General features: G+C 49.6%; 1 protein-coding gene across 2 annotated transcripts in view; it reads left to right on the top strand.

Annotated features, from left to right (window-relative positions):
* The window catches only part of ATP9A (ATPase phospholipid transporting 9A (putative)), a 129,321-nt gene that overhangs the window by 62,224 nt on the left and 52,913 nt on the right, over positions 1 to 14,184 (top strand). For both annotated transcript variants that reach the window (XM_079783492.1, XM_079783493.1), the window contains exons 9-11: positions 1,178 to 1,253; positions 10,816 to 10,892; positions 12,655 to 12,815. In XM_079783492.1, the coding sequence (XP_079639618.1) occupies positions 1,178 to 1,253; positions 10,816 to 10,892; positions 12,655 to 12,815 (314 nt within the window). The remainder of the gene's footprint in view (positions 1 to 1,177; positions 1,254 to 10,815; positions 10,893 to 12,654; positions 12,816 to 14,184) is intronic.

Raw genomic sequence — 14,184 nt, forward strand, 5'->3', positions numbered from 1 at the left:
CCCGCACCACCATGGGATGATGCTCCAATTGACTGAGCCACCTGGTCAGGACATTGTTGTTTAAATATACTTGGTTAATCCTCCCCAAGGATATTTTCCTATTGATTTTTAGAGAGAGTGGAAGAGAGGGGGAGGGACAGAGAGATAGAAACATCGATGTGAGAGAGACACATCAATTGGTTACATGTGTCCCCCCACCCCCACCACCACCGTAGGCACCCTGACTGTGGCCGGGCATCAAGCCTGCAACTGGATTTGTGCCTGTGACTGGATTTGAACCCGGAACCCTTCAGTCTGAGGGCCGACGCTCTATTCACTGAGCCAAACCGCCCAGGGCAGTGATACTTAAAAAAAAAAAGTTTTTATTGATGTCAGAGAACGAAGGTAGAGGGAGAGAGAGAGAAACCTCAATGATGCGAGAGAATCACTGATTGGCTGCCTCCTCCATGCCCCCCACTGGGGATCGAGCCGAAACCTGAGCGTGTGCCCTGACGGGGAATCATAGGTTGACGACACACTGGCCGGGCTGGGCAGCTATGCTTTTTAAGCCACTTCTCAACTCTTCGGAATAGAAATTAAATTAGGATTCAGGTTGCTTTAGGAATCTGGGACAGGAGGGTTATAGAACCCAAATTAACTGTTCGTGTTGTCTCTCTGTGAGCCACGAGACTGCCCTGTGTGATCGTTAGCTCTCACCAGGCTTGTCCTCAATCAGGAGCCAGCCTTTCCAGGTGTTCCCGTGGGGGTGGACGCCCCGCGGACAGCTGTCGATGAGTGTGGCCCCTCTCTCCTGGCTGAGCTGTGGGCTTCTCACCAGGGGTCGCCCTTCTCTACCTGTCTTGTGGGTTTTTTCAAAACCTTGCTCCATCGCCCTGGCTGGTGTTGGTCAGTGGTTAGAGCATTGGCCTGCACTCTGAAGGGTTGTGGGTTCGATTCACGGTCAAGGGCATGTACCTGGGTTGCAGATTAGATCCCCACCCCCTGTCGGGGCATGTGCTGGAGACAACCCATCAATGTGTCTCTCATACAGATATTTTTCTCTCCCTCTCTCTCCCTCCCTTTCACTCTCTAAAAATCAATGCAAAGAAATATCCTCGGGTGAGGATTAACAAAAACCCCATAAGAACCAACAACAAAACGCCTTGCTGATAAGTGTGTGTCGTCTGGCCTCTTGCAGGAGGACAGCGACCCTTCGGTCAGCGAGAGCCTGAGCATCGAGAACGCGCTCTGGGCCGGCACCGTCATCGCCTCAGGTGAGTGAGGCGCCCTGCCCTGGCCGAGGAATGTGGTAGCAATTTGAAGAGGGAAGAAAATCCTCCCGAGTAATTAGAATAATCATCTGTCAGTTGGGAAAATTAGTCCTCGGTCAAATGGTGTTTTCCACTTGTCCCAGCACCTCCAGGGAATTCTGCTGGCATCTAATTGCCCCTCAGACACTTAGAGACGCCGAGCAGAGAAGCCGCTCTGGCCCGCGCGCTCTGCAGCGCCCACTCCGGGAATAGCCCTTAATTGCCGCTGCAGATTGACATCCTAATCTGTCCCAGAGGTTGGCTCAGCCTGCACGTTCCGGCGGCAGGTCGTGTCTGTGAGGCTGCTGGTCCTGGGGGTACGGGGCTCCGTGCACAGGAAAGGGCGGAGCCTCGACATTGAAACGCCAAGGTGACGTGGAAATCGGTGCCTTTCCGTTTTGAGCATGGCGTGAAACCGAACAGAAGGGGTCCCAGGGGCTGAGCTGGCCTGCAGCAGCCCTGTTGATGTCTGTGGGGTCCCGCCCGTCTGTCATGCTGTGTGACGAGCCCTTCACACTTGTCACTCAGCCCTCCCAAAGGTGCCATGAAGGCCGGTGCTAGTGTTGTCCCCATTCTGCAGATGAGGAAACTGAGGCTCTGTGGGGTTAAGTAACTTGCCCAAGGTCACACAGCAGGGAGAAGGTGAGTTGGGACTTGAACCCAGGCACTTTGCTCCAGAAGCAGAACTCGTTGTATGGGCCGCTGTTAGTATGTAGTATGTAATGACTTATACTAACAACGTAATTCTACTGCTGGCAACTTTCTGTCTTTATTATTGGAGCAATCCATTTCTTTCCCTCTTCAGGAGTGAAATCTCCCTCCTTTCAACCTGTTTTCCTCTGCTTGTTGGTTCTTTGTGGCTCATAGGAGAGCAGACACTCAATCTAGATACTCTATGATAAGCATGTCAAACTCAAAGGCTAATGAGCCAAATACACCGAGTGGCCAGATTATTATGATCTCTGAACGCATAATAATCTGTCCACTCAGTGTATATCCTATATAATAAAAGGCTAATATGCAAATTGTCCCCTTGACCAGGAGTTTGACCAGCAGGCAGGCCAGCCAACCGCCCATGTCCCCTCCCCCTGGCCAGGCTGGCCGGACCCCACCCATGCACAAATTCATGCACCGGGCCTCTAATATACATATACATATACATATACATATACATATACATATACATATACATATACATACACACACACACACACACACACACACACTGAGTGGCTAGATTATTATGTGTTCAGAGATCATAATAATCCGGCCACTCGGTGTAAATGAGGCATGCAGCCCGTGGCTGTGAGTTTGACATGCTTGCTCTGTGACAGGGAAGGGAGGGACAGGCACAAGTGAGAGCTCAGGCCGCCTGGCGTCTCTGCCCACGGAGATGAGCTGTCCCTGTGGTTCCTGCCGGGTTTCTTCTCTCCTGGCTGCGTGGATTGGCAGCGCCATCTGGCTGTCTCAGTTCCCCTGATGACGAAAGGAGTGAGAAATTTGTCCTGAAGATTCGGCACAGCCACTGCCTGGCCACACGTTGGCTTCTACGAACCTCGATGTGTTTAATCCTGCCCTTGTTTTGATAATAGTAATATTTCTGTGATCAGTACCCGTGCCTATGTCTGTTTGGTTTTCATTCTGGTGATTTTCTCTCCTTCCTTCCTGCTTTCCTTCTTCCTGTGAAGCAAACCTTGACTGAACATCTATATTTAACCATGCCATGCTCCATTGCCAGGTCCCGGTGCTGTGTGGCTGCCAGGAAAGCCTGGTCCTCACTCTCCTGGGATTCATAGTCTGCTGTATGTTTAATGTAAGTTAGAGAGGAGAGGGGAGGAAACCGGAGAGAGACTTCTCTAAATTTCCTCCGAAACCACTAAAAAGGCAAATGGCTTAGGTGAAGATGCATCGAATTCTGAGGTGGAGGGAGTGAGGGTGTAAAAGTCTGGTTGTCAACTTTAATCTCAGAGATTAACAACAGTCCTGTTTATCAGGCACTTTTTATTTACAGAGTGCTTTGCTGCCATTCTCTTGTTTTGGTTTCCTGTCATAAAATGAGGACATTTAATGGAGTGCAGAATGGAGACTCAGAGAGGTTCAGCAACGTGCCTAAGGTCACACAGCCTTGGAGCGGTCAACCCTTGGGAGGAGGAGAGTGGAAGGCGAATTGGGGTCTTGAAGATGGGGAAAAGATTTCGCAGCAGTTCACGGGAAATGCATTTGGAGTTGGCATTTTTTCAGTCATTTGAATTAATCTCTTGGTGCTTGGTGATGAGGGGAGAGAGAGAGAGCAGGGTTCCAGCGCTCCAGGGGCATTGCCTGCCACGCCCTTCAGCGGGTGTATGCTTTGGAGTGAGCCAGGAGCTGGGCATCCAGCAGGTCGGTAGCTGGCCTCTGTTTCCCTGACTTCTCCCTGCAGTCTGATTCTAATGCAAACACGGAGATAAACGCCAGCCGTTTCCTTCAAGTGCTGGACTCAAGGAACGGCCACCCAGAATAATCATACCTGGATGACATGTTGCCTCTGTGTTCCCTTAAGAATCTAACTCCTGGGTCTTGGTCACTCTGCTCTTATTAGTTGGAAGTTTAAAAAATAATAAAGCTTCGCCTGGTTGGTGTGGCTCAGTTGGCTGGGCACCATCCTGTGCAGGGAAAGGTTGCCAATTCAACTCGCCATCAGGGCACATGCCTGGGCTGTGGCTCGATCCCCAATAGGAGGCGTGCAGGAGGCTGCTGATCAATGTTCCGCTCTCATATTGAGGTTTCTCTCTCTCTCTCTTTTCTATAAAATACATTTTTATTGATGTCAGAGAGATAAAGGGAGAGGGAGAGAGAGAAATAGAAACATCAATGATGAGAGAAAAAAATCATTAATCAGCTGCCTCATGCATGCCCTCCACTGGGGATGGAGCCCACCATCCCGGCATGTGCCCTAACCAGGAATAAACCATGACCTCCTGGTTGTCACTCAACCACTGAGCCACACTGTCTGAGCTTCCCCTTTCTCTTAAAAAAAAAAATAAAGCATGCTAGGGTAGGTGCTGGGGGTCCAGCATCAATCTGTAGAGGATGCAGTTGCCATGGTAACTCAACACAGTGCTGCTGGGTGAGGAGTCACCAGGGCGGTAAGAGGGAAGGGTAGGGGGAGGCTTGGCAGAGAAGGTGGCGTGGATGTGACAGAGCCCAGGTGTTCTAGTCCAGTTCTTCCAAGACTCTCAGTGGTGAGGGACCAGTTTGGTGGTCTCCCCCATCCGCCCCCCTCCCTCCAAATCTGTAGCAGATGGATCAGGGTCCTGCTGTGTGTGACCAGCGGGCAGGTCACGCCATGTGCACCTTGCTACACGAGTGTGATAATGTCCCCGGTTCAGCGGGGCTTGTCCTGTGACCGCACGCTCGGCGTCACAGAGTGCCTAATTGCCGTAAACATTTCTGAACGCCGGCTCTCGTGGGCTCAGCTTTTATCTTGTTGCTGACGGGGAACAAAGGGGTCGCAGTGAGGTCTGACCTGGGACCACACTGCTGTGCAGTTAGGAAGAACTTCGTGAAATGCCGACCACGGCAGCCTGGCTCCTTGGAGAAAGCGGAGAAAGCGGCTGGGGGCCAGCTGGCAGGATGGGGAGGATTCGTGGTCGGCGGGCTGCAGAGGGCGAGGGACAGCAGAGGGGACAGCGTGGGAGGCGGGGTCCGAGGCCTGGGCTGGAGAGGCCGGGGTCGCATGAGGAACGTGGACCCAGCGTCTCCAGATCTTCCAGTTTTCCAGGAGAAGCCAGAAATCTCCATTGTTTAAATGAAAGCTCCCGTCATTAAAAGCTGCCGGCGACGTCAACACCTTACAGCGCGGTGCAGAACAAACCAGCGCTCCGCTGCGGCCGGCGTGTGCGTTCTGTCTGGGCGGTGAGGCCGCTCTGGATCTGGTGGTGACCTTTTGGTCTTGAGCACAGGGAGATGTTGGGGGGAAGGCCATTTCAGCAGCAGCAGGCACTGAGGTTGGCTGGTGCCAGTGGGGGACCCTCCCTTGGGGAGCCCCTGATATTAACACGGGTTACAGGAGAGGTGGAGGCAACAGGAGAGTTCTGTGCATTTCCTGTGAAACCTCACGCACCTGGACTTTGGACCTCGAGGCCAGCGTGGAGCGAGTGAGCTCAGCCCAGGCTCGGCTCCCACTGCCCACCATCTGCTGTGGCCGCACCTGCGTGCACGGGAGCCTGCCACCTGCTGGGAGCGGCCAGCGACGCCCCAGCCTGCCATCTGCTGGCAGCCTCCCTGCCCGGGAGCCGCCTCGTGCAGAACACCGTGAGCTAAACTGGAGGGACTTCCGTGCCTCCTCCTGGGCTCTTTGTCCAGGAGCCACGGCCCGCACTGCATCTGGGCCAGCTCTTTCCTGAGGCTGTGCTTGAGTCTGAGTTTTTGTACATCCTCCGCCAGTATTCTTCAGAGAACAGAAGGTTAGGTGTTGGCTTTTTCCAGCGGACACCCGATTGTTTGTGTTCCTGGGGTCTTCCCTGAGAGTTTGGCAGGGATGGCCCCTCCTCATGTTTCAAATTTTAGTTCAGATGTGCTCAACGCAGCAACAGCTTCCCTGACATCCAGTACCAAGTGCAGCCTCCCCTTCTCCACCTCCTCCCTAGTCTCTTCCTCCCTGGGCCTCCTCCTCCCTGTCCTTCTCTTCCTCCTCTTTCCTAGCCTCCTCCTTCTCAGCTTCTCCCTGGGCCTCCTCCTCCCTGTCCTTCTCTTCCTCCTCTTTCCTAGCCTCCTCCTTCTCAGCTTCTTTATCCCTGGTCTCCTCCTCCCTGTCCTTCTCTTCCTCCTCTTTCCTGGCCTCCTCCTCCTCAGCTTCTTCCTCCCTGGCCTCCTCCTCCCTGTCCTTCTCTTCCTCTTTCCTGGCCTCCTCCTCCCTGGGCCTCCTCTTCCAGGACCTCCTCCCTGGCCTCCTCCTCCTTGGGCCTCCTCCTCCATGGCCTACTCCTCCTTGGGCCTCCTCCTCAGCCTCCTTCTCCATGGCCTCCTCCTCCCTAGACCTCCTCCTCAGCCTCCTCCTCCAGGGCATCCTCCTCCTTGAGCCTCCTCCTTCCTGGCCTCTTCCTCCCTGGGCCTCCTCCTCAGCCTCCTCCTTTGGGGCCTCCTCTCCTGTCTCTTCCTCAGCTGTTTTCATCATAGCACCTAGCACTCTCATTGTTACCATGTCTCTTGCTTCCCTCCATGATTGTCTGTCTTCCCCACTGTGTTGAACATTTTCTTGGCACACACTGAAAAGGGAAACAAAGGTAAATTTTTGATATTGTCAATTTCTCCCCCCCAAAACAGGTTGTCCCAATTCATGTTCCAGCCAACAGCGTGTACAACAGGGCCCATTTCCCCACCTCTTGGCTAACACTGGACATCAGTCTTTGGAATTTTTGTTGCTATGAAAGGAATAAAAATGGTTTGTCTTGCATTTCTTTGATTATTCACTAGGTTGAGTACCTTTTCTCCTGTTAACTGGCCATTTGTATTTCTTCTCTAAGTCATTTACTTTTAGAACGATTGATGCCTTGCATTATTGTGCCAGGGGGTGGATGGGTAGGAGTTCTCAGGAATGGATTGTCACCTGGACAGACATGCCAGTCAGACACAGAATCCGAACAGCATCAGACTCAGTGGCAAGAACGTGCTCTAAGAAGATGTATGTGTTCCTGAGTTTCCATAATAGTTTATGGAGGTAGGAATGAATGTTGTAGGCATTAACTAGCCCCATGTGACCACTGAACACTTGAAATGTGGCCAGTGAAAATGGGGAACTGTATTTGATTTCTTTTTTTACTGCTCTTTAACCTTTATTCCTCCTCTCCCTTACGTCTTTCTTTTTAATTTTTAAAATTTTAACAATTGGTAGGTTTTTTAAATAAAATTTCTTTATTGTTGAGAGGATTACAGATGTCCCCTTTTTTCCCCCCATTGCTCCCCTCCACCTGGTTCCCGCCCCACCCTAGGTTTTTGTTTTGTTTTTAACATATTTTTATTGATTTCAGAGAGGAAAAGAGAAGGAGAGAGAAAACATCATTGATGAGAGAGAATCACCGACTGGCTGCCTCCGGCACACCCCCTACTGAGAATCGAGCTCGCAACCCAGGCATATGCCCTGACTGGGAATCGAACCAAGACTTCCTGGTTCATAGGTGTACACTCAACCACTGAGCCATGCAGGCCAGGGTCTTTACCACCGTATTGTCTGTGCCCATAGGTAATGCATATCTACACTAATAAAAGAGAAACATGCAAATTAACCATCACTCCGCTACACCCACCAGCCAATCAGGAGCAAGTATGCAAATTAACCATGGAGCTGGAGCAACAGGAGGCTTGGGTTGCCCCCGGCGATGGAGGAAGCCAAGCTTCCCGCCCGCCCTGGCCGGCCCTGGCCTCCGCTCAAGGCTACAAAGTTTCAATTATAGAAGATAAATAAATCCCAGATACCTGCTTCCAGCTGGCCCTGGCCTCGGCTCAAGGAGGCACTGAAAAAAAGAAAAAGAAAAAAAGCCCCTTACCTAGGCTGGCCACACCCCCATGGGGTGAGGGTTCCCGTTGGGGAGCTTGGCCAGCCTGCAAACAGCCATCAGCCCTCACCCAGGCTGGCCAGGCACCCCAGTGGGGACCCCCACCCTGAAGGGGGTGTGGCCAGCCTGCAAACAGCCCTCAGCCCCTCACTCAGGCTGGCCACACCCCCATGGCCCAATCCCTGTAAATGGGCAGTTGAACATCCCTCGAGGGGTCCCAGATTGGAGAGGGTGCAAGCTGGGCTGAGGGACACCCCCTCCCCGTGCATGAATTTCATGCACCGGGCCTCTAGTATACATATAAGATCTTGTTTAATCTCTTTCTGACCCCTGAACCCCTTCCCTCTGAGAATCTTCAATCTATTCCATTTCCATGCCTCTGATTCTATTTTATTCACCAGTTTAATCTGTTCATTGATTTCTTATTTGTTTATTTTGATTTTTAGATTCAATTTTGTATTTATTGCCACTTTATTGTTCATATTTTTGTTCTTTTACTTCTTCCTCTTCTTAAAGAATACCCTTCAATATTTCATGTAATACTGGTTTGGTGGTGATGAACTCTTTTAGCTTTTTCTTGTCTGTAAAGCTCTTTATCTGACTTTCAGTTCTAAATGATAGCTTTGCTGGGTAGAGCAATCTTGGTTGTAGGTTCTTGCTATCCATCACTTTGAATATTTCTTGCCACTCCCATCTGGCCTGCATAGTTTCTGTTGAGAAATCAGCTGATAGTCATATGGGCACTCCTTTGTAGGTAACTAACTGCTTTTCTCGTGCTGCTTTTAAGATCTTTCTTTGTCTTTAACCCTTGGCATTTTAATTATGATGTGTCTTGGTGTGGGCCTCTTTGGGTTCTTCTTGTTTGGAACTCTCTGCGCTTCCTGGACTTTAGGTCATTTCTTTCACCAGGTAGGGGAAGTTTTCTGTCATTATTTCTTCAAACAGGTTTTCAATATCTTGCTCTCTCTCTTCTCCTTCTGGTACCCCTATGATACAAATGTTGGTATGCTTGAAGTTGTCCCAGAGGCTCCTTATACTATCTCATATTTTACAATTCTTTTTTCTTTTTGCTCTTTTGATTGGGTGTTTTTGCTTCCTCATATTTCAAATCATTGTTTTGATTCTCAGAATCCTCTACTGTTGAATCCCTGTAAGTTATTCTTTATTTCAGTTAGCATATACTTAATTTCTGACTGGTTCTTTTCCATATCTTTGACATTCTTACTAAGATCCTTAAAAGTCTCACCAAGTCCCTTGAAAATCCTTGAGTAACCTTGTAACTATGGTTTTGAACTCTGTATACAGTAGTTCACTTTTTTCCATTTCTTTCATTTGTGACATGTTTCTTTGTCTCTGCAATTTGGCTGTTTCCCTGTGTTTGTTTTTATGTATTGGGTAGAGCTGCTATGTCTTCTGGAGTGGGTATGGTGGCCTTATGTAATAGGTGTCCTATAGGGCCCAGTGGCTCAGCCTCCCCAGTCACCTGAACTGGGCACTCTAGGTGTGTCCCTTTGTGGGCTGGGTGCACAGCCTTGTTGTAGTTGAGTCTTGATTGCTGTTGGTGTCACTGGGAGGAATTGACCTCCAGGCCAATTGGCTGTGAGGAACAGCTGCAGCTATAGTGGGAGAGCTGCTGTGCAGGAGACACCCCTATGGAGCAGGACTTGCTGCAGTGGGGCTTCGGTGCTCACTGAGTCTGCCTCTTGAGTGTGTTGCTTGTGGATGTGTAGTGTTGTAATCTGTATGGTCTGAAGCTGTCCACCGGGTGCACTGGCTCTTGGGTCTCAGTGCAAACTCAGCCACTGCCTGGGGCCACCTGGCAGGAGCTACAGAGAGATCTGCAGCTTCCTCCTATTTGTGTTGGGTTTGGAAGTGCCTCTTTGTATTGGGTTTGGGCCTCAGGCGAGGCCCAGGTGAGAAGCAAGGCAGGCTGGTGCTAATGCCAGGTCTCGATCCTTTTATTGATAGGTTTGGGGCACACTGACACCAGCTGCAGCTTGTTTGAGAGATTTTAGCAAAGTTGGAAGCCTGACAGGCCATTCATATGGAAGAGCTGCTGCAAACAGCTTGGGTGGGGCTAAAAATTGGGTGGGGTGGGGTCTCAGGGAATCACCAGGGTGGAGCAAACCGTGTGCTCCAGGCTGATGGGGACTCAGATATGGCTGCCAGTCAGCCCTGCTCCTGGGGAGGTCCCAGCACAGGAACAGTGACTCCTGCGAGCACCTCCATCTGGTAGAAATCTGCCCCCAAGTTCCTGCTCCAATGCCAGACAATCTAGTTCCTCCTCTATGTGTCTGGTTTCCCCAATGCCTCCTAGTGCTAGAGCTCAGAGGAAGGAGTCCGAGTAAGTTCATGCCTGGCCCTTTAAGAGGGACACCGGGGTCTCCAGCAGCCTCCGTGTCCCGAAGCCACAATCCCAGCTGGTTTTTACAGCCCAAAGTTATGGGGACTTCTCTCCCCAGCTCTGGGGCCCTGAGTGGGGCGTCTGGTGTGGGGCTTGTCCTCATGGGGTCCTCAGCAAGCACGCTCTCCCTCTGGATTAAAGAAAACGGCCCACGTATGTGCTGGTCCAGCCCGTTCTGTGCTTTCACCCCTCCTACCAGTCTCAACATGCTTTCTTCTTCTCTAGTTGTAGGACTTCCATTCAGCCATCTTTCAGGCGGTTCTGAATGATGGTGGTTTTGTATTTTAGTTGTAATTTTGATGTGGTTGTGGGAGGCGGCGAGTACCGGCATTTACCTACGCCACCATTTTGGTTCCCCTGCCTGTTTGATTTCATTTTCATTGAATTTAAATGGCTGCACGTGGCTAGCAGCTTCCGTGCTGGTCAGTGTGGCCATGGGTCGTTGGCTGGCCCCGACGTGAACACGCTGACACTCTCCCCACGTGGGTGTGGGACTTAGAAGACGTCCTTGCAGGCAGCTCAGGCTCTGGTGTTTGTAAGCCCGTCTGTCCGCACTAACAGTTCTTCGTATCGTGTTTTTCTCTTCTAGGAACTGTGGTGGGTGTTGTTCTTTACACGGGCAGAGAGCTCCGGAGTGTCATGAATACCTCAAATCCCCGAAGTAAGGTGCGTGCAGGGTCACGAGAAGTGTCTCCTTGTCAGACCTTCCGACCTGATGTACTTTGGTGATTGGTGTTGGGAGTGAGGAGCTAGAGTTAAAAGCTGGAACTCCTAACAGTGTTTTCTCATTTATACAAACCTACTATCTTTTCACATCTATATCTGTAGGTATATATACATATATGTAGATATGCACACATATAATACATAAGTAGCTATTCATATATATACAAATACATAAAATTAAAACTTATTTTTTAATTTATTTTTATTTTTAAAAAAATATATTTTATTGATTCTTTACAGAGAGGAAGGGAGAGGGATAGAGAGCTAGAAACATCGATCAGCTGCCTCCTGCACACCCCCCACTGGGGACGTGCCCGCAACCAAGGTACATGCCCTTGACCGGAATTGAACCTGGGACCTTTCAGTCCGCAGGCTGACGCTCTATTTACTGAGCCAAACCGGTTTCGGCTATTTTTTTAAAATAAAAAAATGTTTTTATGACCAGAACATTTTTAAATTCCCCTTCTTTTTGTTGTTATTAATCCTCACCTGAGGATATTTGTTTCCATTCATTTTTAGAGAGTGGAAGGGAGGGAGGGGGAGAGAGAGAGAAACATCAATGTGAGAGAGACACATTGATTGATTGCCTCCCACATGCACCCTGACCTAGGGCTGGGGAACGAACCTGCAACCCAGGTACATGGCCTTGACTGGGAATCAAACCGGAGACGCTTCCATGTGTGAGCCGACGCTCTACCGCTGAGCCACACCGGTCAGGGTGTAGTCCCATTTTTTAATACATCGCATTTTAAAAGCTTTTAAGTTAAAGCAGGCTGTTGCTTGCTGTGTTATGCGGTGTCCTTGACACGCATCTCATCTCATCTCATCCTTACGCCAGCCTCCGAGCAGGTATTTCCCTGGCCTCACCTCCTGGAGGAGAAGTGGCCTCGCGCCTGCCACGCTGTGCCCGTGTGCGCTGTGCCCGTGTGCGCTGTGCCCGTGTGCGCTGTGCCCGTGTGCGCTGTGCCCGAGGGGCAGGCCCGGTCACACTCTGCTGATGGCCGACAGGGTCAGATCTGCCGTCTGCTCTGTCAGTGCTCATTTCACACCGTGACCCTCCCTCCCAGCTCCACCCCTCCTCCATGTTTTAAGTTAGAATATTGCAGGATGATTTCCTTTGTCAATTCCATGAACAACTGCTGTTTCCCAAACTCCAGTCATGTCCACCCCACCATTACAACCATAAATGACATTTATTTGATGTTTTTGTCTCATCTCAGGCCATATTTCAGTGAAGTAATGGGTCTGCTGTGCTAGTTACATTGAAAAAATGCACTGAAATAAATATGTAATTATTAAACAATGTTAATTAATGCAGCACCTGAAAATCAGGTGCCACCAGAGATGTGTGCCCCAAACTTTCAGGCGCATCTGACTTAGTGTGCGGGACGATGCTGGGAGTGTAGACTCATTTTACAGGTCTCTGTGTAGGATGGCGGAGACCATGCAGTGTGCAGCCCCACCAAGCGCAGCAATAACCTGCCTATGTGTTTCCAAGTCTAAATCTCAAGTCTGAAAAACCCTGAAAGCAGAATTCCTTGAGGTCCCTGAGATGCCTGTTACGGACTGCAGCCCAGGGCGCCCAGTGTCCTCACGCAAAGCCGTGGGTGCTGATGGTCCCAGTGTCCAGCTGGGTGCAGGTGTTCATGGCTGTGGGTTGCACCAGCTAATCCTGAGCTCCCCTTTGTGCCTTGTCCCCCAGATTGGCCTGTTTGACCTGGAAGTGAACTGCCTCACAAAGATCCTCTTCGGTGCTCTGGTGGTGGTGTCACTGGTCATGGTGGCCCTTCAGCACTTTGCTGGACGCTGGTACCTGCAGATCATCCGCTTCCTCCTCTTGTTTTCCAACATCATTCCCATCAGGTACGCAGAGAATGAGCTTGCATTTGGGTGTCGTGATAGTTTCTTCTCTTTACCAGCTGGAGCCTTTGCTGAGTGATGACCGAGAACAGTCAGGATCCTCCGGAGTGTGAGCCATGGTTTGTGGCGGTAGCATTGGAAGGGTGCATGCCTCCATGACCCATCCTTTCTTTTTCTTTTTTAAAAAATATGTTTTTATTGATTTGAGAGAGTGAGGGGAAGGGACGGGGGGAGAGAGAAACATTGATGAGAGAGAAACATCAATTGGCTGCCTCTTGAACACCCCCTCCTGGGGAACGAACCCACAACCTGGGCATGAGCTGTGACCGGGAATCGAACAGGTGACCTCTTGGTGGATGGGACAATGCACAACCAACTGAGCAACACCAGCCAGAGCTGACCCATCCTTTCTTAAGGGACTTGCTGCTCAAAAGATCTTGCCTTGCCCAGTCTATCATAGGGATGCCAGTTAGCGTTCCTCTCGTCTGCCAGCTCCAAGTCGTTGGTAGTGGCTGTGCCGAGAAGGATTCTGAGCCTGAGTCTGGGCTCAACAGGAGATAATATTGAGATTGATTAGCAGTGGAACCTGGATGGTACATGCCACTTGTCTGCTTTCCTCATTTGGAGTCTGAATAAATGGTTTAAAAAATAATATCAGTAATAAGTTATCATAGTAGGAAAAAAACAAAGATTCACAGTAGCAAAAGATTAAAATAAAATCACTTCTAATCTCACAACTAAATGATAATTGCTGTTAATATTTTGGGATGTATCTTTTTATAGACTGCTTTCTATTTTAGGAAAAAGAGATTCTGCCCCACGTAAAATATGTCCCCCCCCCCCCTTTTTAAAAAAAATATATTTTATTGTGTTGTGTTTTTTTTTACAGTGAGGAAGGGAGAGGGATAGAGAGTTAGAAACATCGATCAGAGAAACATCGATCAGCTGCCTCCTGCACACCCCCGACTGGGGATGTGCCCGCAACCAAGGTACATGTCCTTGACTGGAATCGAACCTGGGACCCTTCAGTCCGCAGGCCGATGCTCTAGCCACTGAGCCAAACTGGTCAGGGCTCTGTCACCTTTTTTTAACAGCAGCGTATTGCAAATAACTTCTCACATCAAATATACTTGGAAACCCATCATTTTTTAGAACTGCCCTAGTATATATTCTAGGTTTAACAATTTACTCTGTTCCCTATTACTGGATATTTTTGTTTCTACTTTTTCCATAGTAAATGATAAGTAAATAATAATTTTTTATTGATTGATTTGAGAGAGAGAGAAAAAGGGAGAGAAGAGAAAGAGAGAGAGAAACATTGATTTGTTGTTCCACTTGTTTATACATTAATTGATTGATTCTTTTTTTTTTT

This window comes from Cnephaeus nilssonii (genome assembly GCF_951640355.1).
Source record: "Cnephaeus nilssonii genome assembly, chromosome: 11".
NCBI lineage: Eukaryota > Metazoa > Chordata > Mammalia > Chiroptera > Vespertilionidae > Cnephaeus > Cnephaeus nilssonii.